The sequence below is a fragment of the Oncorhynchus mykiss genome, chromosome 16 (genome assembly GCF_057628025.1).
Source record: "Oncorhynchus mykiss isolate SJ-2025 chromosome 16, ASM5762802v1, whole genome shotgun sequence".
NCBI classification, from domain to species: Eukaryota; Metazoa; Chordata; class Actinopteri; order Salmoniformes; family Salmonidae; genus Oncorhynchus; species Oncorhynchus mykiss.
This window is the reverse complement of record NC_143037.1, coordinates 13,027,129-13,050,244: the sequence shown is the minus strand read 5'-3', so window position 1 is coordinate 13,050,244 and position 23,116 is coordinate 13,027,129. Positions and strand designations below refer to the sequence as shown.

Here is a 23,116-nt window from a genome sequence, read left to right as displayed (position 1 = left end):
ATGGGGATGTTGGAGGGCGTCCCCCTGGCTGGTCTCAGCTGCTCTGGGTGACAGCAGGAATGACAACGTGGCACTAAAACACTAACATGGAGGAATCCACTGTGGCCGAGTGGAGCAATTTTGCCACATTCTCTCAGTCATCTCCTCTTTGGTCAAGACGGCTTGTTTTCTGAGTTGTTTAAAAAAATAAAAAAAACGAGGACATGCTGTGTGGAACAAACTGAGGACTTCGGGTTAGATAACAATATAGGATGAACAACAATTGCTATGATATGGTGGAGCATCTTTATTGTAATTTTGTAGAATAACAAAGTTAGTTTCAGGCAGTGACAGTAGTTTCAACCCAAAAAGGTAGGCAGATATAATCAAGGCTTACAATTATTTCTCGACATCAATGTTTTATACAGTTTCAACCTCGTGGGCCAGCATTATAATCTTGCTACCTACGTGTTACATTACGCCTACAAAGCAATTATAATTGTATTCAAAATGACTCCGCGTGTAATGCTAGGTACAGTGCTTCAAGCTTAGGTTCAAGGCATCGTTGCAACAGCTTGTTTAAAAGTGTCAGCAACCCATTGGTAACCCACTTTGCTGAGCAATATAGGGACAGTGAGGTAGCTTCCTGGTTGATCTTCCTCCACATCTTTCTATTTCTGCTCCTTGAGGCGTCTCTGAATATTAATGTGCTCTCCTAAACAGGCACTGTTTTTTAATGTGATGTTTATCGACTGGAGGAGGCCTCTGTAGTGAAGGAAACTGTTATCTGTCTCTTTCCCTCTCTCTCTCTCTCTCTCTCTCTCTCTCTCTCTCTTCTCCAGCTTCTGAGAATGAGGAGACAAGCATACTGTAAGATTCAATACAAAACCACTTTTGGGATTTATTGGGATGAATCGGCCAAAGGAGACTTCATATCATATGCCTGCCCCTCCGAGTGAGTCGGTGAAATAGGGGGATGATGAAATTATTTTGATTCCTCAGGCAGTAGCTCACTGCTGAGAAGTCAAAGCAGTAGCAAAAGAGAGGATGGTTGTTAATTGCACTACAAATCTGGTTGTCAGGTCTGTTGGTTCCAATAGCGGATAGGACTCTGAACCCTTGAGCAAGTAATTCCACCTCGATTACTGCAGTAAAACGACATGGGAATTAATGGGTCATAGGTGATAGCGTGTCAGTACATTGCACACCAGAAGGGCTGTTATTTAAGTAAATCAATTATACATGACATGACATAATGACTGGCTGCTACGTATCCTTATAATGGTTGTTCGATCTAATGATCTAATCATCAGATATTATCTACAAACACTGGAATATTTTGGACTGAGAACCTATCAATGCAGTTAAAAACTCAGATAACCAAAAATAGATTGAAAAAAGCAGCATGTTCAACATATACAGAGCAAAGTAGTCTGAGAAAAGTGTTGAGTATCTCTCTTCAAAAAAGCCTTCCTAAGTGCACTACAAACTATAAGCGTGTTCTTTCTTGATGCACTTCTCAGACAAATGTCAATTTTAGCCTGAGTAGGTAATAATTCATTCATCTTTCTGTTCCTAATGGCTTCAGAGTAGCCGCAACACTGTCGAATGGGCAGTAGTGGAATAGATCACATGGCAGGCCGCCCAGCCCTTCATATCAATGAAGCCTGTGTAGAGTAGAGTACATTACAGAAAGGAGCAACCTGATCTCAGAGCATTTTGTATTATTCTGTACATAAATCCAAAACACTCCACAAGCCTGTGTTCCTTTTTGAATGATATGTTATGAATTCCAATTCGTATCATATGTAAAGAATCTGCTAAACATACGATATGTTGTGAATTTGCAAAACGTACTACATGTTATTATTTTGCAAAACTTATGATGTTACAAATTATAGCTAGGTGGCTAACATTAGCTAGCTGGCTAACATTAGCTAGGCTAAGGGTTAAGATTAGGGTTAAGTTGAGGAGTTAGGTTAAGGTTAGGGTTGGGGTTAGGAGAATGGTTAGCTAAAATGCTTAAGGTTAAGATTGGGGAAAGGGTTAAGGTTACGGTTAGGGGAGGGTTGCTAATTAGCTAATATTGTCCATGAGATTCAAAATTGCAACACTTGGGTTGCTAGACATTCACATTTTTCAGCTACCCACCCACCCTGGCCAACCATCCTACTTTAGTTTTTTCCTCAAGTAACCATCTGTCTTATGCAACCATACCAAACGTAACATATCATATACTAAGCTACATATACTAAACTACTCTCTGATTCAGAGGGGTTGGGTTAAATGCGGATGACACATTTCAGCTGAATGCATTCAGTTGGACAACTGACTAGGTATCCCACTTTCCCTTTCCTTTCCTACTTTGGGGGTCCTGGATTTACATGTACTATGTTACGTCTAGTCTATGAGACCAGGCTGGAAGGAGAGACAGAGAGGCTCTATTACTGAGCTCTGACTGACTGACCACTGTGATGTGAGTCTGGACTGTCACAGCTTTCTTTAGCACACACTGATGGACAAGATACATTACTGTAGGTAACAATGCACTTACGTGCACAACGCCCATATTGCTTCATTTCTGTGTTGAATGTCTTCCCATTAATAACTCAACAGTGACGTCTTACATAATACATAACAGAGGACAGACTTTATAGGGTAGGTGGATGGTGAAATCGAAGTCAGAATAATAATAATGCAAGCAATTATGAAAGGAGAAACATGACTAAGCATAATACATATTTATTACATGAATCATCAAAGATATCAGCAACCCCTGTAAACAATTCAATATGTAATTTTTTATATTATTTTTTTTAAAACCGAAAGCTCTCTCGATTCAGCAGCTGCTCCAAGAACAGTTCTCTCTTTTTTTAAGAGATCATCTTTTATCCCTCTGCTTAAAGATTAAATTAATACAATAACAAAGTTGCCACCCCGCCACTAATTTGGTAAATAGCTGAGGGATTGGTCAAGAGCAGTGGTTCCCAAACTTTTATAGTCCCGTACCCCTTCAAACATTCAACCTCCAGCTGTACCCCCTCTAGCACCAGGGTCAGCACACTCTCAAATATGTTTTTTTTTACATCATTGTAAGCCTGCCATACGATACATTTATTAAACATAAGAATGAGTGTGAGTTTGTCACAACCCGGCTTGTGGAAAGTGACAAAGAGCTCTTATAGGAACAGGGCACAAATAATAATATACTAATCAATAAGTTTACTCTTTATTTAGCCATCTTACATATAAAACCTTATTTGTTCATCAGAAACTGAATAACTCACCACAAGTTAATGAGAAGGGTGTGCTTGAAAGGATGCACATAACTCTGCAATGTTGGGTTGTATTGGAAAGAGTCTCAGTCTTAAATCATTTTCCACACATAGTCTGTGCCTGTATTTAGTTTTCGTGTTAGAGAGGGCCGAGAATCCACTCTCACATAGGTACGTGGTTGCAAAGGGCATCAGTCTCTTAACAGCACAATTTGCCAAGGCAGGATACTCTGAGCGCAGCCCAATCCAGAAATCTGTCAGTAGCTTCTGATAAAATTCAATTTTCACAGAGCCGCTTGTTGCAATTTGGATGAGGCTGTCTTGTTCAGATATCAGTAAGTGGACTGGAGGCAGGACATGAAACGGATAACGAATCCAGTTGTTTGTGTCATCTGCTTCGGGAAAGTACCTGTCACGACCGTCGTGTGAATAATTGGACCAAGGCGCAGTGTGAGTAGAGTTCCACATTTTAATGATAGTGAAACTACCAAAACAACAAAGCTATAACGATCGTGAAATACATAGCGCACATAGGCACTCATACAAAACAATATCCCACATCGCAGGTGGGAAAAAGGACACTAAGTATGGTTCCCAATTAGAGGTAACGATCATCAGCTGCCTCCAACTGGGAACCATACACACACACCAACATAGAAATATAATAACTAGAAACGCCCCTAGTCACGCCCTGACCTAAAACACCATAGCCCCTGAGGGCTCTCTATGGTCAGGACGTGACAGTACCCCCACCCAATGGTGTGGACTCCGACCGCAAAACCTGAAACTAGATGGGGAGGGATAGGGTGGGCAACTAGCGTTGGTGGCGGCTCCGGTGTGGGACGTAGCACCCGCTCAGACCGCGGATCCGGCCATGAAGCCGGGCTGAGCACCGATGCAGAGGAAGGCGCCAGCCATGGAGCGGGACTGGACGCCATGCCTGGACTGGGCACCGGCACAGAGGAAGGCTCCGGCCATGGAGCGGGACTGGACGCCGTGCCTGGGCTGGGCACCGGCGCAGAGGAAGGCTCCGGCCATGGAGCAGGACATCGTGCCTGGACTGGGCATCGGCGCAGTGGAAGGCTCCGGCCATGGCACCGGCGCAGGAAGCTCTGGGCCGTGGACCGTCTCTGGAAGCTCCGGGCCGTGGACCGTCACTGGAGGTTCCGGGCTGTACACCGTCGCTGGAGGTTCCGGGCTGTAGACACGCACTGGTGGACAAGTGCGGGGAGCCGGCACAGGACGTCCCGGGCTGGGAAGGTGCACTGGAGGCCTGGTGCGTGGAGCTGGCACAGGTTTCACCGGACTGATGACACGCTCTTCAGGGCAAGTGCGGGGAGCTGGCACAGGACGTACCGGGCTGGGGAGGCGTACTGGAGGCCTGGTGCGTGGAGCCGGCACAGGTTGCACCGGACTGATGACATGCTCCTCAAAACGCCTGCGCTGCAGCATACTTCTAGCCAACATCTCTCTCCGATATCCCTCCTCAAACTGTTCCATCGACTCCCAGACGGTCTCTGTCTCTCTCCTCGGCTCGCCCGACCGCCCCTTGTTCCCCCCCTCCAAAAAAACTTGGGGTTGCCCTTGGAATGTTTGTGGCATCGTCGCTGTCCTCCTTTACTCCTCGGCGACTCCTGCCAAGGAAGGGTCTTGTATCCACCTAGTATCTCTTCCCATGACCAACTCTCCTTCACCTCCTGGGCACGCTGCTTGGTCCTGTAGTGGTGGGATATTCTGTCACGACCGTCGTATGAACAATTGGACCAAGGCGCAGTGTGAGTAGAGTTCCACATTTTAATGATAGTGAAACTTCCAAAACAACTAAGACATAACGATCGTGAAATACATAGCGCACATAGACACTCATACAAAACAATATCCCACATCGCAGGTGGGAAAAAGGACACTAAGTATGATCCCCAATTAGAGGTAACGGTCATCAGCTGCCTCCAACTGGGAACCATACACACACACCAACATGGAAATAGAATACCTAGAAACCCCCCTAGTCACGCCGTGACCTAAAACACCATAGAGAACCCCGAGGGCTCTCTATGGTCAGGGTGTGACAGTACCTGCGTAATTGCGCACCCAACTCACTCAGGTGCTTCGCTTTATCACATTTGACGTTGTCCGTAAGCTTGAGTTCATTTGCACACAAAAAATCATACAATGATGGAAAGACCTGTGTGTTGTCCTTGTTAATGGAGACAAAGAAGAGCTCCAACTTCTCAATCATAGCCTCAATTTTGTCCAGCACATTGAAAATAGTTGGAGAGTCCCTGTGATCCTAGATTCAGATCATTCAGTTGAGAAAAACATCACCCAGATAGGCCAGTCGTTTGAGAAACTCATCATCACGCAAACGGTCAGACAAGTGAAAATGATGGTCAGTAAAGAAATCTTTAAGCTTGTCTCTCAATTTAAAAAAAAAACCTGTCAATACTTTTCCCCTTGATAACCAGCACACTTCTGTATGTTGTAAAAGCGTTACATGGTCGCTGCCCATATCATTACATAATGCAGAAAATACAGGAGAGTTCAGGGGTCTTGCTTTAACAAAGGTAACTATTTTCACTGTAGTGTCTAAAACGTCTTTCAAGCTGTCAGGCATTCCCTTGGCAGCAAGAGCCTCTCGGGGGATGTTGCAGTATACCCAAGTAGCGTCGGGAGCAACTGCTTGCACGCGTGTTACCACTTCACTACGTCTCCCTGTCATGGCTTTTGCGCCATCAGTACAGACACCAACACATCTTGACCACCAAAGTCCATTTGATGTCACGAAGCTGTCCCTTACTTTAGAAATATCCTCTCCTTTTGTCCTGGTTTCCAGTGGTTTGCAGAAGAGGATGTCTTCCTTAATTTACCCCCCATAAACGTAACGGACATTAGGCTGAAGTTGTGCCAGGCCCACCACGTCTGTTGACTCATCCAGCTGTAACACATAGAATTCACTGGCTTGTATGTTAAGCAATAATTTCTCCTGCCATGTCACTGATGCCTCATGAAGCGGTGTTGTTTGATGAAGACATTGTTTTTTTGGCCTTTTCCCCCAGCATTGTCCCAGCCATATCCACAGCAGCAAGAAGAATGAAGTCCTCCACAACAGTATGGGGCTTGCCTGTCCTAGTCACTTGGTAGCTCACCATATAAGATGCTTCTAGCCCCTTCCTATTAATGGTATATGTTGCTTTTATACATATCTTACTACTCAAAAGTAATCTTAATTCTCGCTCAAAAAATTCATGTGGCTTATTTTTCAAATTGGCATGTTTGGTTTCTAAATGTGAAGGTTTCATTGAGTTGTGAGATAGTACTTTTGCACATATGTGCACTGTGTGGCTGAGGAAAGATACTACTTCCAATATAAGTGAACCCCAGATCAATGTAGTTCTCATCATATTTGCGTCTCTTCGATGGTTGTTGTTCGGTGCTTTCCTGGGTAAGGAGGCAGTAGCTCTTCGACTGCATCAGATTCACAACTGTCAGTGTCCATGCTAGCTGGGCTAACAAAAAATGTAGAATTACTGATATTAGCATTGAATGTGCTCATGGAAGCAGAACAACTTGTGTTGTCGACAGGTGCAGGTGCAATACTGCTGGTAGTAGCAGTACTACCAGTAGAGCTGATATGTGTCTCTATGGACGCTGGCCTTACTGTTATTACCATTGATCCATTTTTGAGCAAACGGAATGAGCAGCAGCTACGTTTGGCTACATACGGACCATTAGTGGAATTCCCACGAGAGAGTAAGGGTTAATGTGATTGGATGTTAATTATTTGACAGTGAAACGAGGCTACTCAGGTGAGGAAAAAAACTCACCCAAATGTATAGCCCCATTGGAAAATCTAAATGGACTGTTTGAAAATGTGAATACATTTTTAAAAATATATATATATTTATTATTATTATATATATAAAAAATTTGAATCACATTTTTATTTGGCGTAACCCAGACGACATTGCACGTTCCAAGAGAAATGTAACCACTCTCAAATTCACAGACAGAGCTATTGATACAAGGATTGACCACCCATGATACCAAAATGATAGTTTTAACCCTTTTTGGAGACTATACAGTGTTTGTTAAGAATTCCATTGTTCTCCAACAAAGGAGTAAAACAAGCTTATAATTTGGATTCTGATGCGGTACGACAATTGAACTAAGCTCATGGGAATTTATTTTTATTCTTCCAGTATCAATGGGTATATACCATGAATTTAAAAGTCCAAAAATGTATGTAACGATCACAGGTTGCCCCTTCAAGGCAAAGTCATGTTAAGTTTCATGGCTGCCTGCCCAACGTTGTTATTTTATTCACAGGCTCCCATCTCTTCTAGAGAACAGCTTATCGTCCCTGACAGTTTATTATTACCATGTCGAAAATAATATAATACAAGAGCTCTGACCTTTTCAGCTGAGCCCCACTCCTTACATGCAGACAGAGAGAGAGCGAGAGGGACACACAAAAGAAAGAAGGAAGGAAAGAGAGAGAGAGAGAAATAAAACAAAGGGAGATAGAGACCCACAAAGAATTCAAAAACAAATCCAATTTTGATAAACTCCCACATCTACTGGGTGAAATCCCACAGTGTTCAATCACAGCCGCAAGATTTGTGACCTGTTGCCACAGGAAAAAGGGCAACCAGTGAAGAACAAACACCAATGTAAATACAAACCATATGTTGATTTATTTTCCCTTTTGTACTTTAACTATTTGCACATTTAAAAATAAAAAGAATCACTGTTGTTTATTATCTATTTCACTTGCTTTGGCAATGTAAACATATGTTTCCTACGCCAATAAAGCCCATTAAATTAAAATGGGAATGTAATAGAGAAATTGAGGCAAAAAGACAGTAATAAATGGAGAGAGAGGAAGGGAGGGAGAGGTATAGAGACACGAGAGATGGAGCTGGAGGGAGTATCTCATTTTATACAAAAACCAATCATCGGGGTAGGTCGCTTACGGTTTCAGGCACAGTTTGTTGTCTTAAGCATTTGCCTTGAGAGATCTGCTTCAGTGACCATCTGGGAAAGTGCCCATTCGTGCACAGCGCTGGCAGAGACAAATTCCTCTTATAAGCTAAAGAAGATCCAGCTACTCTAACAGTTATGCTTTATACGCTTAGAAAAATGTATAGTAATGTATGCCAGTGTTAGTTAAAAAGACATTAGAGCCACATTTCAGTGATCTGTAAAATGTCTGGCTGTAGCTTTAAATCTCCAGGCTTAGGTCTCCACTCTCTTCAAAGCCGTGTGAGAATAGCAGACATCCAGGGATGAATAACATCAAGTTTTTTGAGAGCTTTAGCAGTATGGGGAGCTGTGATGAAGAGGCATCTGTTTCATCCCCTGGTAATTATAGCAGGAAAATCTGTTAAATCTCAAATAACAAAGTGAGAGAACGGTCCTAAAAAATAAACACCTTCCAATAACTTCTGACAAGTCCAATTACCTCAAAATGTGTAAAGTGGATTGTGTATTTTTATTTTATTTTATTTAACCTTTATTTAACTAGGCAAGTCAGTTAAGAACAAATTCTTATTTACAATGACGGCCTACCAAAAGGCAAAATGCCTCCTGTGGGGATGTGGGTTGTGATTAAATAAATACATAATAACAATAAAAAATATAGGACAAAACACACATCACAACAAGAGAGACAAGAGAGACAAGAGAGATTACCTCAACCAGCCTGTACCCCCACACATTGACTCGGTACCGGTACCCCCTGTATATAGCCTTGTTATTGTTATTCTTATTGTGTTACTTTTTATTATAACTTTTTCTTCTAGCCTACTTGGTAAGTATTTTCTTCTTCTTGAACTGCACTGTTGGTTACGGGCTTGTAAGTAAGCATTTCACGGTAACGTCTACACTTGTTGTAGTCGGCGCATGTGGCAAATAAAGTTTGATTTGATCTGACTACACTACATAAAGAGAGACCTAAGACAACAACATAGCAAGGCAGCAACACATGACAACACAGCATGGTAGCAACACAACATGGTAGCAACACAACATGGTAGCAACACAACATGGTAGCAACACAACATGGTAGCAACACAACATGGTAGCAACACAATGTTGTTTGCATTTTTAAATGTAACCTTCATTTAACTACATCACGATTGCCTACACCGGACGACTCTGGGCCAATTGTGCACCGCCCTATGGGACTCCCAATCACGGCCGGTTGTGATACAGCCTGGATTCAAACCAGGGTGTCTGTAGTGACGCCTCGAGCACTGAGATGCAGTGCCTTAGACCCCTGCACCACTCAGGAGTCCACAAAACATGGTACATTATTGGGCACAGACAACAGCACAAAGGGTAAGAAGGTAGAGACAACAATACATCATGCAAAGTTCCCACAACTGTCAGTGAAAGTGTCCATGATTGAGTCTTTGAATGAAGAGATTGAGATAAAACTGTGCAGTCTGAGTGTTTGTTGCAGTTCGTTCCAGTCACTAGCTGTACCAATAATATGTGTCTATCGCTGTGCACTTTGCCTGTGTATATACTGTATTTGTGTCCTGTCTATTGCATCCCTCAGAACAACTTACCTCTACCACACCTATAACCGTAACACCCTACACCTTTGTCTGTCCAACAGAGTCAGAGATTCAGAGTGTTTATTTCACTGAAATTAAGTTGAACCAACGTGGAATAGACGTTGAATTGACGTTTGTGTCCAGTGGGTAATGTCTTTCCTGTTCCTTTTCCCGAACACATTTTGTCCATTACACTTAGCCTTACAAATAATGCATTTAACTCTTTTTATATTGTGTATATATCCTGGATGAGAGGAGAGGTCAATAAACCAGACAACACTAAATTAAGGATGTGCTCATGAATCGATTAGTAATTTCATCTGGGAGGAATGCGGCAACTTTTAGACAGAAGGACAGCAGTCTGGTGATTTTAATTGATTGGCTCCATCTTCAAACTCTTAGGGGGCATTAAAGTCCATAACACCACCAGGCTTTTTATGCAAATATGATTTTATGCAAACGTCCAATGTATCGACCTACAGTATTTATGCGTCTTTAACCAAATACAGTAGGCCTACCCCATTAAGAAACCAATCTGTGTGTTGCTTTTCAGATTTCACTTTTCACGCCCCTCAAATGCATCAGAGCAAATGCAACTGGGTGCTTCTAATAGGCCGTTACTGTGGCCCCATTCAGGGCTGCTCAGCTAAAAGCTGTGGTTCCTCATTTTGTGTTTACGGGGGCCATGCCGTGAGTGCTCTGTTCTACTCTGCAGTCCATCCGTCCTCACAGATCATTTCTGCCGGCCAGGCGAATGAGGTAAACAATATTGATTTTGAAACATCCTGTGTTCACTTAGATACTGTCTCTGGTTTCAATGAGAGAATATGTATGCATTACAGGAAAGAGGTGACTAATGTCTGCCCTGCCTGCCTCCTCTGAAACTCAATAGCCGAAGTGGAGATAAGGATGGGCCAGAAGATCTATTGTGCCTTGTGCTCAAATGCCAATCAAAGCAGGATCCCCATTGTAGATGTCCTGAATGACAAAGTCAGATTAACCTTTTTCTGCAGTGGGCTAAATCATTATCTTGGTAGTCTTAAACAAATCTACTTTGAAACAGAAGTATACACCTCACACACATGGTTATGCCCTTTAAAAAAAAGACACCTGGACCATGTCTGTTATGGAGTTGAAATGTATTTAATTGTCAGTTTGCATCCCAATATTACACTTTATATAAATCACAGAAGATTGAAATATAACAAAACGGTTTGACATAGAAATACCTGGATATTCAGCGTAAAAAAAAAAGTTATTATGAAATAGTTATGAGATATTAATAACATTCCACCCATGAGACTACTAGAGGGTGATTCGGTCATTTGACGGCATGAAAGGGTGAAGACACTAGCAGTGAATTTTTACATTTGAGCAATGTTGGGGAGAATATGTGCCAGACCTGGGTTCAAATACATGTGTATTTAAATATTTAGATTTTAAATACTTATTTTCTGTGTATTTGAGTATTTTCAAATAATTTTGCAAAATCTACTACTTCTATATGAAGTATTTGAAAGTATTTTCAAATAATTTCCTATATATTGCCTACTATTTGAAACTATTTTCAAATAATACTTGCACCCAAATAGATTATTTCAAATACCCCTAAGACCAAACAGACCTGGCTTCAATTGCATGGTATTTAAATACAGTGTATTTGTATTTAAAATGTCAAATATTTCAGTATTTCAATACATTCCAAGTGTATTTCCAAATACTTGCCAATATCCAACCACTTGTATTTTCAAAGAAACAATATCAAAATACTCACTTCAAGATATATTTTAAAGTAATTGAAATACCCTAAATAGTATTTGAACCCAGGTCAGGTGTGTGTGTGTTTGTGTGTGTGTGTGTGTGTGTGTGTGTTTGTGTGTAGGCATATGTGCGTGCGTTTGTGTGTGCATGCACACATCTCTCTCTAGTTGTAGCTACTGTAGCAGTAGGCCTATGCAAAATATTATGGGTCACTAGCTGTGTTGCAAACTGCTACAGGTTCTGCATCTGTTGTTTTGAACAACAAATATTAACTTGTGGTCATGTTGAGTTGCTACTGGAGATTCCTGCCTATTCAAAAGTTGTCTCTAAGTGAAATCGTCTGGTGATGTAATTTTACAGGAAATAGTCACATATTTATGTCCTTTGACAAACGGCACAAGTTGATAACTGACAGAACATATGGACCCATACAGCTGTTAACACAGCTGGGTGACTCACCATTCACATCACATGACACCTCCCTACATTTTGTAAAACATTTAGGGTCCACGCATATGGGATATATTAAATAGAAGTGCATTTTAAAGAGAGAGAGAACGATTAAAACATTTCAGCAAATAGAATTTGAATAATAATGTACACTGATCCAATGGAGAGCTCTCTCTCTCTCCCTCTCTCTCTCTCTCTCTCTCATTGGGGGCTACTTACATTAGCTCAAGGGTTTCATTGATGAGCAGTCAGGCAGACAGTGAGAGGTAGCTCAGACAATTTCACATGGAAGTGCTGGATCAAATTACATAAAACTACGTCATCCACTGGCTCATATGGTCATTTATGCTATTTCAGGAATATAGTTTAGGGTAGAATGATTTTGGAAATGCTGTCCTATGTTTAGTTTCTGTTGTTCAACGTTGAACGGCAGTCTCTGCACGCATTGTGCTTGAAAGCAGGAGACATAATTGGTTTCTCATTGCGATATAACCATTAGTCAGTCCATCACGCGTGGGACTGGGGAAAAGCAGCACTCAGCATTCCCTGTCACCGTTACTCAACTGTCCTCCCTACAGTGAGCTGAACCTTTTGGACGATTTGATCTCCATATTTCTACCTCCGAATTTTGGAGTTTTAGTAGCGGATCGCATTGGATCCTATAGCATCTTTTGTTCCCGCCTGGAGAAAGTTTGTTCAGGTTCCAACATGAGTGATTTAGAAGAAGACTTCAAAAATATTATTTTGATAAAAGAGGAGAGAATTAAGTACATGGAGATGCGTCTCGCCGAAAAGGAAGAAGAGATCCACGAATTAAAACGAAAACTGCACAAATGTCAATCCGTTCTGCCCAGCGCGCAGATAATTGGACCTAGAACCAGGCGCGCCCAAGGCATCTCGGCGGAACCTCAAGCTTACCGAACCTTCCAGGAGTTAAACAGTGAAGCATTTCGGAAACATTCCAAGTCTGACAGGTACCACATAGTTTATTATTGCTACTTCACCATAATTGCCTACAGGGCACACACTGGTTGAATCAACGTTGTTTCCACATAATTTCACTGAAATTAAGTTGAACCAACGTGGAATAGACGTTGAATTGACGTTTGTGTCCAGTGGGTAATATCTTTCCTGTTCCTTTTCCCGAACACATTTTGTCCATTACACTTAGCCTTACAAATAATGCATTTAACTCTTTTTATATTGTGTATATATCCTGGATGAGAGGAGAGGTCAACAAACCAGACAACACTAAATTAAGGATGTGCTCATAAATCGATTAGTAATTTAATCTGGGAGGAATGCGGCAACTTTTAGACAGAAGGACAGCAGTCTGGTGATTTTAATTGATTGGCTCCATCTTCAAACTCTTAGGGGGCATTAAAGTCCATAACACCACCAGGCTTTTTATGCAAATATGATTTTATGCAAACGTCCAATGTATCGACCTACAGTATTTATGCGTCTTTAACCAAATACAGTAGGCCTACTCCATTAAGAAACAAATCTGTGCGTTGCTTTTCAGATTTCACTTTTCACGTCCCTCAAATGTTTCAGAGCAATTTCAACAGGGTGCTTCTAATAACCCTTTACTGTGGCCCCATTCAGGGCTGTTCAGCTAAAAGCTGTGGTAATTTTATGCCGACAGTCACCATGGTGATGTAACCTGGAGAGAAGAGAAGTGAGGGGACAATGTTATGTCTGTTGTGATGAGTAACTTATTCATTAGACATATTCACCTAACTGTTGTGCAATGACAAGTGGCCCCTATGATTGGTTTACTCATAGAACGTGCTCTAGAAATAAATTGGAACTGTTTAGACACATTGCCCTGTTGTTTAGTTGCTATGACATAATGTCCTCTCAGCTTGTGTTGTTTGGGCACCATTGATTACCGAATCCAGACGTACTGCTAATGAGCACCCAAGGCATCGCCTAAAGTTGTAAACAAGCTTTGTGGAACTGAAGTCACTTTTGATCACTGTGCGCTGACCCTCACACACAGGTCTGCATTGAGTGCACTGACTGAGAGTGGTCCCATTCCACTGATATTTACAATCCACTGACTCTTGCGAAAGTGTATTTTTATCGCTGATTGACATTACGAGATCACTGTTGGGTACTTATACACTTCACTACAGTATTGAGTGCCCTGACTCAGAGTATACTTGTTATGAGTGTGCATCGGTGCTGATACGACTCTGGCTGCTGAGGGGAGAACGGCTCATAATAATGTCTGGAATGGAGTAAATGGACTGGTTTCACTCTATTCCACTCCATTCCAGCCATTATTATGAGCCGTCCTCCCCTCCTTATTATGAACCTCCACTGGACTGTACAGATAGTAAAATTGTATGTGTGCTTACTGTTGGCTCAGAAAGTGCCATGTTTTGGTCTCCTGGCGATACTGATACTGATGCACTAATTTCACTTGATTGGGAGATGTCACTACCTTGTCACAGAGGAGCTTGATTCACAGTTTTAATAAGTTGAATCTATGACATCGTTCCCCCCTCTGTCTCTCCCCCTCTCTGTCTCTCGCTCTGTCGCTCTGTCACTCTGTGTCTCTGTCTCTCTCCCCTTCTCGGTCTCCCCCCTCTGTCTCTCCCCCCTCTGTCTCTCATTCTGTCACTCTGTCTCTCTACCTACATGTACATATTATCTCAATTACCTTGACTAATCTGTACCCCCCACACACTGTACCCCCTGTATATAGCCTAATTTTGTGTGTGTGTGTGTTGTTTTAAAAAAAAACTTTAGTTTATTCAATAAATATTTTCTTAACTCTTATTTTTCTTGAAACTGCATTGTTGGTTAATAAGGGCTTGTAAGTAAGCATTTCACAGTAAGGTCTACACCCATGGTATTTGGCGCACGTGACAACTAAAATGTGATGATTTGAATTGAGGATCTGAGTCCGACTCATGCCATACCCTTTAATTACACAGTAACTAAATCAAATCATAATGTTTTTGGTCACATACACATATTTGCGTATGTGACACACCTACAGTTATACTCAAGTCTCATTGAAAGTGTCAACACTAAACACTTTGCAACTCTCAAAGATCTCAGTGTGCACTGTGAGCCGTGTGCCAGTATTATAAACACAGCCCCAAGGCTGTTTCTCCACAGACATAACAGAAAGTGACCACTGTCCCAGATATTCTCCTCTAGATATGCAGCTAATAACAATTGCCACAAGATGGGAGCAAAATGCTTCGTCGTGGTTAGGATCTGTTTGTGAACCTGAGGTGGCTGTGTGACCTGATTCTCTAGAGGATTATTCCTGATCGTAAAAAAAATCTGTACTTTCTGTGCATGTGCTCCTTTACGATGAAAGGTTTGTTGTACACACTTATTTGTCTGGTGTAACTATAACATTGACATGTTGTAGCCTACAAACTTCTCTTGTAACTATAATAAACGACATGATCGACATTTTGTACAAACATCTTCGTCTGCTGCAACTATAATGACATTGCAGTATTACAGTAAACACAAGCAGGACAGACAGGCAGTCTTAAGTAGTAATTTAATGCTATTACATGCTGCTGTCTAGGAATGTTTTTAAGATGATATCATTGCAAGCATAAGCAGGAGGCAGACAGGCAGTCATATTACTAGTGCTCTTTTTTCAACTTTTCAGCCTACAATATGGCAGCATGTACAGTATATCTATAAAGATATGTATCTACGTATAAAGATTATTTCATCACACATAGCAGTAGGGTAGACAGGCAGTCTAAGCAGTCGTGTTTGTTTTTACAGTTTTTCAGGCAGTATCCAGCCTTGTAATACCAGTGGCCTGCCTGAGGTTACCAGTGGCCTGCCTGAGGTTACCAGTGGCCTGCCTGAGGTTACCAGTGGCCTGCCTGAGGTTACCAGTGGGCTGCCTGGGGTTACCAGTGGCCTGTCTGGGGTTACCAGTGGCCTGCCTGGGGTTACCAGTGGCCTGCCTGGGGTTACCAGTGGCCTGCCTGGGGTTACCAGTGGCCTGCCTGGGGTTACCAGTGGCCTGCCTGGGGTTACCAGTGGTCTGCCTGGGGTTACCAGTGGCCTGCCTGGGGTTACCAGTGGCCTGCCTGGGGTTACCAGTGGCCTGCCTTGGTTACCAGTGGCCTGCCTGGGGTTACCAGTGGCCTGCCTGAGGTTACCAGTGGCCTGCCTGGGGTTACCAGTGGCCTGCCTGAGGTTACCAGTGGCCTGCCTGGGGTTACCAGTGTCCTGCCTGGGGTTACCAGTGGCCTGCCTGGGGTTACTAGTGGTCTGCCTGGGGTTACCAGTGGCCTGCCTGGGGTTACCAGTGGCCTGCCTGGGTTACCAGTGGTCTGCCTGGGGTTACCAGTGGCCTGCCTGGGGTTACCAGTGGCCTGCCTGAGGTTACCAGTGGCCTGCCTTGGGTTACCAGTGGCCTGCCTTGGGTTACCAGTGGCCTGCCTTGGGTTACCAGTGGTCTGCCTGGGGTTACTAGTGGTCTGCCTGGGGTTACCAGTGGCCTGCCTTGGGTTACCAGTGGCCTGCCTTGGGTTACCAGTGGCCTGCCTGGGGTTACCAGCTATCAGTGGCCTGCCTGAGGTTACCAGTGGCCTGCCTGAGGTTACCAGTGGCCTGCCTGAGGCCTGGTATCTAGAACCGAGGCACTACACTCTGCATCCCTCCTCCTCAACCCGGCTTTCTCAGACACTTTAATGTGCACTGAGGATGATGTCTTAAATCCTCTCACAAGACACACGCAGGCACGCACACACACAAACACTTACGCACACACACGCCACTCATTTAATTATCTTAATTGGACAGCTGTGTCTGTCACAGATGATGTAAAATGATCCGAGGCTCAAACTGCGTTCCGCTGAATGCTCTGAAATATGTATCCACACAGACGTTAGAAGTTAGACAACTGTTTATATTGCCTTATTTCAAGGCTGGATATAAGTGTCAGCTGGAGTGCTACCTGCCTGGCTTTGCAATGTACATGGGTTTATTATTTAATGGGATTATCGGCAATGTATATGACATGAGGTGGCCATAGGAGGGAGCTATAGACCCTTATCAGGCCTGGTGTCCTTATTCGGCATCACTTCTACTATATCAAGTCTGTGGATAAGGTAGGGTTAAACATTAAGACCAGAGGGGGTGTGGTATATGGCCAATTGGCCAATATACCACTGCTAAGGGTTGTTCTTATGCACGGCGCAAAGCAGTAAAACTAAATGTTTTGTCATACCCATGGTATACGGTCTGTAATACCACGGCTATCAGCCAATCAGCATTCAGGGCTCGAACCACCCAATTTATAATACCAACTATAAACTGGGTGGGTTGAGGCCTGAATGCTGATTGGCTGAAGGCCATGGTATATCAGAGCGTACCCCCCGGGTATGACAAAACATTTATTTTTACTGCTCTAATTATGTTGGTAACCAGTTTACAATAGCAATAAGGCACCTCAGGGGTTTGTGGTATATGGCCAATATACCACAGCTAAGGGCTGTGTCCAGGCACTCCGCGTTGTGTCATGCATAAGAACAACCCTTAGCCGTGGTATGTTGGCCATATACCACACCCCTTGGGATAATAGCATTATTCCGTATTCAGGGTTAAAACATGTGGCTTCAAAGGGGTGAGTGCCATCATCATTGTGATCCTGCCTTATTATAAATTACAAGTGGTTAGCATCATACAGTTAAATTTACATTATAGTGCATATATCTCTGCAATTTCTGCACATTAGTATCACATTACAATCACATTACCATTGAAACCATGCAATATTCTGTGCAAAGTGATTGCCTATAAAATTGGATACAGTACGACTGAAGTATGGTGCATATATAATGTATAATCTCTGACAGGTAGGGTGCATCTACACGAATATTATAGAGCATAGGTGTGTGTATTACCTGATACCTGATTGGCTGATCATAGTATTGAGGAAAGCAACCAATTTGTTGCACTCGTGGGGGGATCAATGATTGTGCTTCGGCATCCTGCGAGCGCTGACGCTCACTCTGGATACTGACGTATGTGAGCAATACAATGAAGCGTATTGTTCGTCACATTTGGCCAACCTTTCATTTGAAAGGCTACTCACCTGAGTTTCAAATCAAGCGCATGAGTCGTTCTCCCCGCAAGTATTCAATTTGTGTAGTGGCAGTGAACGAGGAGGTTGCCTTCCAAATCTGAGCATCATTCGAGTCACTCGCAAAGTTTGCTGCGCTCTGGTGATCCTGATTTCTCTGAAAACTATGGGGACCTTACGCGATCTCCAATACGCATTACAGGAGAAGATTGAGGAGTTGCGACAAAGAGACGCACTTATTGACGAACTGGAGCTGGAATTAGATCAAAAGGACGAGTTGATTCAAAAGCTTCAGAATGAACTGGATAAATACCGATCCGTAATCAAACCGGCGACGCAACAAGTCCACAAGGCAAGCGCACTACAGGAGCAGCACAGGACCAAGAGACAGGCGATATCAGGAGAGCCCACCGCCTTTGACATTCATGAACTCAGTCATGTCACTCTTCCATTCTACCCCAAGAGCCCACAGTAGGTTTCATATGCCCGTCTCTGTTCATTGTGTCTTACTTGTGTGTTGACTGCTGTTCATCTATTGTATATCACATGTCCCTATTAGAGTATGAGTGGTACCAAAAGTGAATCCCATCACAGCAACACTGTAGGCTAATTGAATGGCAAAATGTTGGCTTTAGTTGTGGCTGTGTTTGCATTTGCAATGAAGTACGTTGTGTGTGTGTGTGTTATGGAAACATGATATCATGCAGCAACCATCTTTGCATAATGATTGCTAGTTGTGTAGTGACAGTATGGTGTGTGCATACACCTGGCTGAGTATACATTATAAAACTAGCCTTAACACAAGTCTCTACAGAAACATTCGTTTTAAAACACACAACTTACCTCACTGCAATTGCAAACACAGTCAAATCTACAGACACTGTGCTATGCAGAGTCAGGAAACCCCCATAATGCACATGCAATGAACACATTAAAGTAAAAGTCAGCCTCTGAAAGCATAGAGCTAACATTTCTAATTCACTTGTTGCTCAAGCCCTGATACTGTTCTCAAATGTTGTTTGACTAGCCAAATCAACATCTACCTTCTAAAGATACATATAATCATAAATGAACATAGCGCACATGGACAGATAGCAATTTACATGTAAGAGATACAATATCTGCATAAAGGGAAAACATTAGGAAACATTAGGTTGGGAATTTGAGCATTATAAAAATGAATTTGTATATTTAAATGCCTTAAGAGTGCACAACAGAACTTTCTATTACAGTAGGCTGTTTTGTCAAAGTCCAGACAAAGGAGAAAGGCAGAGAATAAAATGTTCTTATGTGGAGTCAGTAAATAATGTAATCCACTGTCAAGATAGACCGTTCATTAGAGAAAAACGAATAGGTTCTCTCCCTCTTCCAAATATTGTTTGTTTGTGTGTGTGTGTGTATGTATATATATCTCACTAATGTTTCTAGTTTCATACTTTTCCACAACACTACGAGCACAGGTTGATTCCACAGCAGCATGGCCTGAAAACATATGTCTCTGGTAAATACATGCCTCTGGTAAAACCCTATAATCTGTACATGGTACAGACAACGTATTGGTATCGCTATACTCCTAAAAGTGAAATAAAAAAAATCACATTCATTTATTAAACATACACATATTATTTACAGTACCAGTCAAATGTTTTAGAACACCTACTCATTACAGGGTTTTTCTTTATTTTTTACTATTGTCTACAATGTAGGATAATAGTGAAGACATCAACACTATGAAATAACATACACGGAATCATGTAGTTAACAAAAAAGTGTTAAACAAATCAAAATATATTTCATATTTGAGATTCTTTAAAGTAGCCACCCTTTGTCTTGCTGACAGCTTTGCACATGCTTGGCATTCTCTCAACCAGCTTCATGCGGTAGTCACCTGGAATGCATTTCAATTAACAGGTGTGCCTTGTTAAGTTATTCTGTGGAATTTCTTTCCTTCTTATTAAAGCGTTTGAGCCAATCAGTTGTGTTGTGACAAGGCAGGGTTGGTATACAGAACTTTTGGTAAAAGACCAAGTCCATATTATGACAAGAACAGCTCAAATCAGCAAAGAGAAAGGACAGTCCATCATTACTTTAAGACATGAAGGTCAGTGAATCTGGAAAATTGTGCAGTTGCAAAAACCATCAAGCTCTATGATGAAACTAGCTCTCATGAGGACCGCCACAGGAATGGAAGACCCAGAGTTACCTCTGCTGCAGAGGATAAGTTCATTAGAACTTGAAGGCCAAATAAAAGCTTCACAGAGTTCAAGTAACAGACACATCTCAACATCAACTGTTCAGAGGAGACTGAGTGAATCATGGTTGAATTGCTGCAAAGTAACCTCTATTAAAGGATACCAATAATAAGAAGAGACTTGCTTGGGCCAAGAAACACGAACAATGGACATTAGACCGGTGGAAATTTGTCCTTTGGTCTGATGAGTCCAAATTTGAGATTTTTGGTTTCAACTGCCATGTCTTTGTGAGACATGGTGTGGGTGAACGGATGATCTCCGCATGTGTATTTCCCACTATAAAGCATGGACTAGGTGTTATGGGGGTTGCTGGTGACGCTGTCTGTGATTTATTTAGAATTCAAGGCACACTTAACCAGCATGGCTACCACAGCATTCTGCAGCGATACGCATCCCATCAGGTTTGGGCTTAGTGGGACTATAATTTGTTTTTCAACAGGACAATGACTTAATACACATGCAGGCTGTGTAAGGGCAATTTTACCAAGAAGGAGAGTGATGGAGTGCTACATCAGATGACCTGGCCTCCACAACCTCCCGACCTCAACCAAATTGAGATGGTTTGGGATGAGTCGGACTGCAGAGTGAAGGAAAAGCAGCCAATAAGTGCTCAGCAGATGTGGGAACTCCTTCAAGACTGCTGGAAAAGCATTCCAGGTGAAGCTGGTTGAGAGAATGCCAAGCATGTGCAAAGCTGAAGAATCTGAAGAAGATTTGTTTAACACTTTTTTTTATTACTACATGATTCCATATCTGTCATTTCATAGTTTTGATGTCTTCACTATTATTCTACAATGTAAAAAATAGTAAAAGTAAAGAAAAACCCTGTAATGTTCTAAAACTTTGACCGGTAGTGTATCTAAAAGTACTCTTTTTGATTCCCCTTTTTTTAGACATTGTTTGGAACAATATACTCTTCAAATAAGTACAATTTCCAGTGTGGGTTCTCTGCTAATTTTTAAGAAATTATCATTTTTATACATGGAAATTGACATTATAGGTAATTAACCAATCACAACCCTCCTGTAGGATTGAACTTTCAGCAAATCACCAGCAGAGAGAGAGTCCCCTTTGAATCCATTTTCCAATTCCCTGTGTTGATGCTGCTCATAATATGCATCATAATATAAAAAGTAGCATTAGAGTCAGTCTGAATATTTTATTTTCTTGAGTATATTTGTCACACCCTGACCTTAGTTATCTTTGTTTTCTTTATTATTTTGGTTAGGTCTGGGTGTGATGAGGGTGGTATGAGTGTTTTGGTTTGTCTAGGCAGCTGGCAGCTGTTTATCGTTGTCTCTGATTGGGGATCCTATTTAATGTTGCCATTTTCCATTTAGGTTTTGTGGGTTATTGTCTATGTGTAGTTGCATGTCAGCACTAGTTGTTTATAGCTTCACATTTGTTTAAGTGGTCTTCATTAAATAAAATAGAATGTATTCCAATCACGCTGTGCCTTGGTCTCCTCGTTATGACGAACGTGACAATATTGTTTTAAACAATATGTTTAAAATGTAACAAACTAAAAAAAGGTTATTTTGAGAATGTAGACTTAGTCCATACTTTAGAGGACACTATTAGGAGTATAATGACAGCAAGATGTCTGTAACATATCATGTACGGTTTGCAGACATGGGGTCTTACAAGAGGCATGTATAGGCCTAAAAGTGGCCTAAAATGGCACTTTCATCAGGATTTTCAAAAACAATATTTATATTTGTATTGATGATGGATCCTCATGCAGCAGCTACACTTCCTAAGGTCCAGCAATTTAGTGATCCCTTAATGCGCCAATCCCGTTAACGGGATAGATTTGACAACATCCTGTGAAATTGCAGGCCGCCAAATTCAAACTACAGAAATATCAATATTCAACATTCACGAAAATATAAGTGTAATACATCAAAATAAAGCTTAACTTCTTGTTAATCCAGCTGCTCTGTCAGATTTTAAAAAGGCTTTATGGAGAAAGCACACCATGCGATTATCTGAGGACAGCGCCACGCATACACACACATGAAAATCCTTTTTCAACCAGGCAGGTGTGACACAAAAGTCCGAAATAACGATGTAATAAATACCTTACCTTTGAAGATCTTCTTTTTGCAATCCCAAATGTCTCAGTGACACAATGAATGATCGTTTTGTTTGATAAATTCCTTCTTTATATCCCCGAAATGTCCATTTATTTGGTGCGTTTGATTCAGAAATACACCGGTTCCAACTCGCCCAACATGACTTAAAAAGTATCTAATAAGTTACCTGTAAACTTGGTCCAAACATTTCAAACAACGTTCCTAATCCAACCCCAGGTATCCTAAAATGTAAATAATCGTTAGATTATTATTTTAACAGTTTTAGAAACTTTAGAGTGTTTCCTATCCAAATCTACCAATTATACTGCCCCCTAGCCTTAAGAGGTTTTAAGGCAGTTATACCATTTTAAAAACATAAAAATACATTCACAACACATTTCACAACCCATTAAGTGTGTGCCCTCAGGCCACTATACTTCTACCACATATCTACAATACAAAATCCATGTGTACGTGTGTGTATAGTGCGTATGTTATCGTGTCTTTGTATGCATGTGTCTGTGCCTCTGTATGTGTCTCTTCACAGTTCCCGCTGTTCTATAATATGCATTTTTATCTGTTCTTTAAAATGAGATTTTACTGCTTGCATGAGTTACTTGATGTGGAATAGAGTGTCATGTAGTTATGGCTCTACATCGTACTATGCGCCTCCCATTGT

The 23,116-nt window shown here is 41.8% G+C and overlaps 1 protein-coding gene across 4 annotated transcripts in view; it reads left to right on the top strand.

Moving 5' to 3' along the window:
* Positions 1–12,227: 12,227 nt before the first annotated feature.
* The window catches only part of LOC110491369 (cGMP-dependent protein kinase 1), a 187,088-nt gene continuing 176,199 nt past the window's right edge, over positions 12,228–23,116 (top strand). For 2 of the 4 annotated variants that reach the window (XM_021564756.3, XM_021564754.3), the window contains exon 1: positions 17,945–18,581. In XM_021564756.3, coding sequence (XP_021420431.1) covers positions 18,277–18,581 — 305 coding nt within the window. In that variant the 5' untranslated portion in view covers positions 17,945–18,276. Of the gene's footprint in view, positions 13,000–17,944; positions 18,582–23,116 lie in introns of those variants that run through there. The other 2 variants (XM_021564758.3, XM_021564757.3) reach the window with 2 other exon arrangements.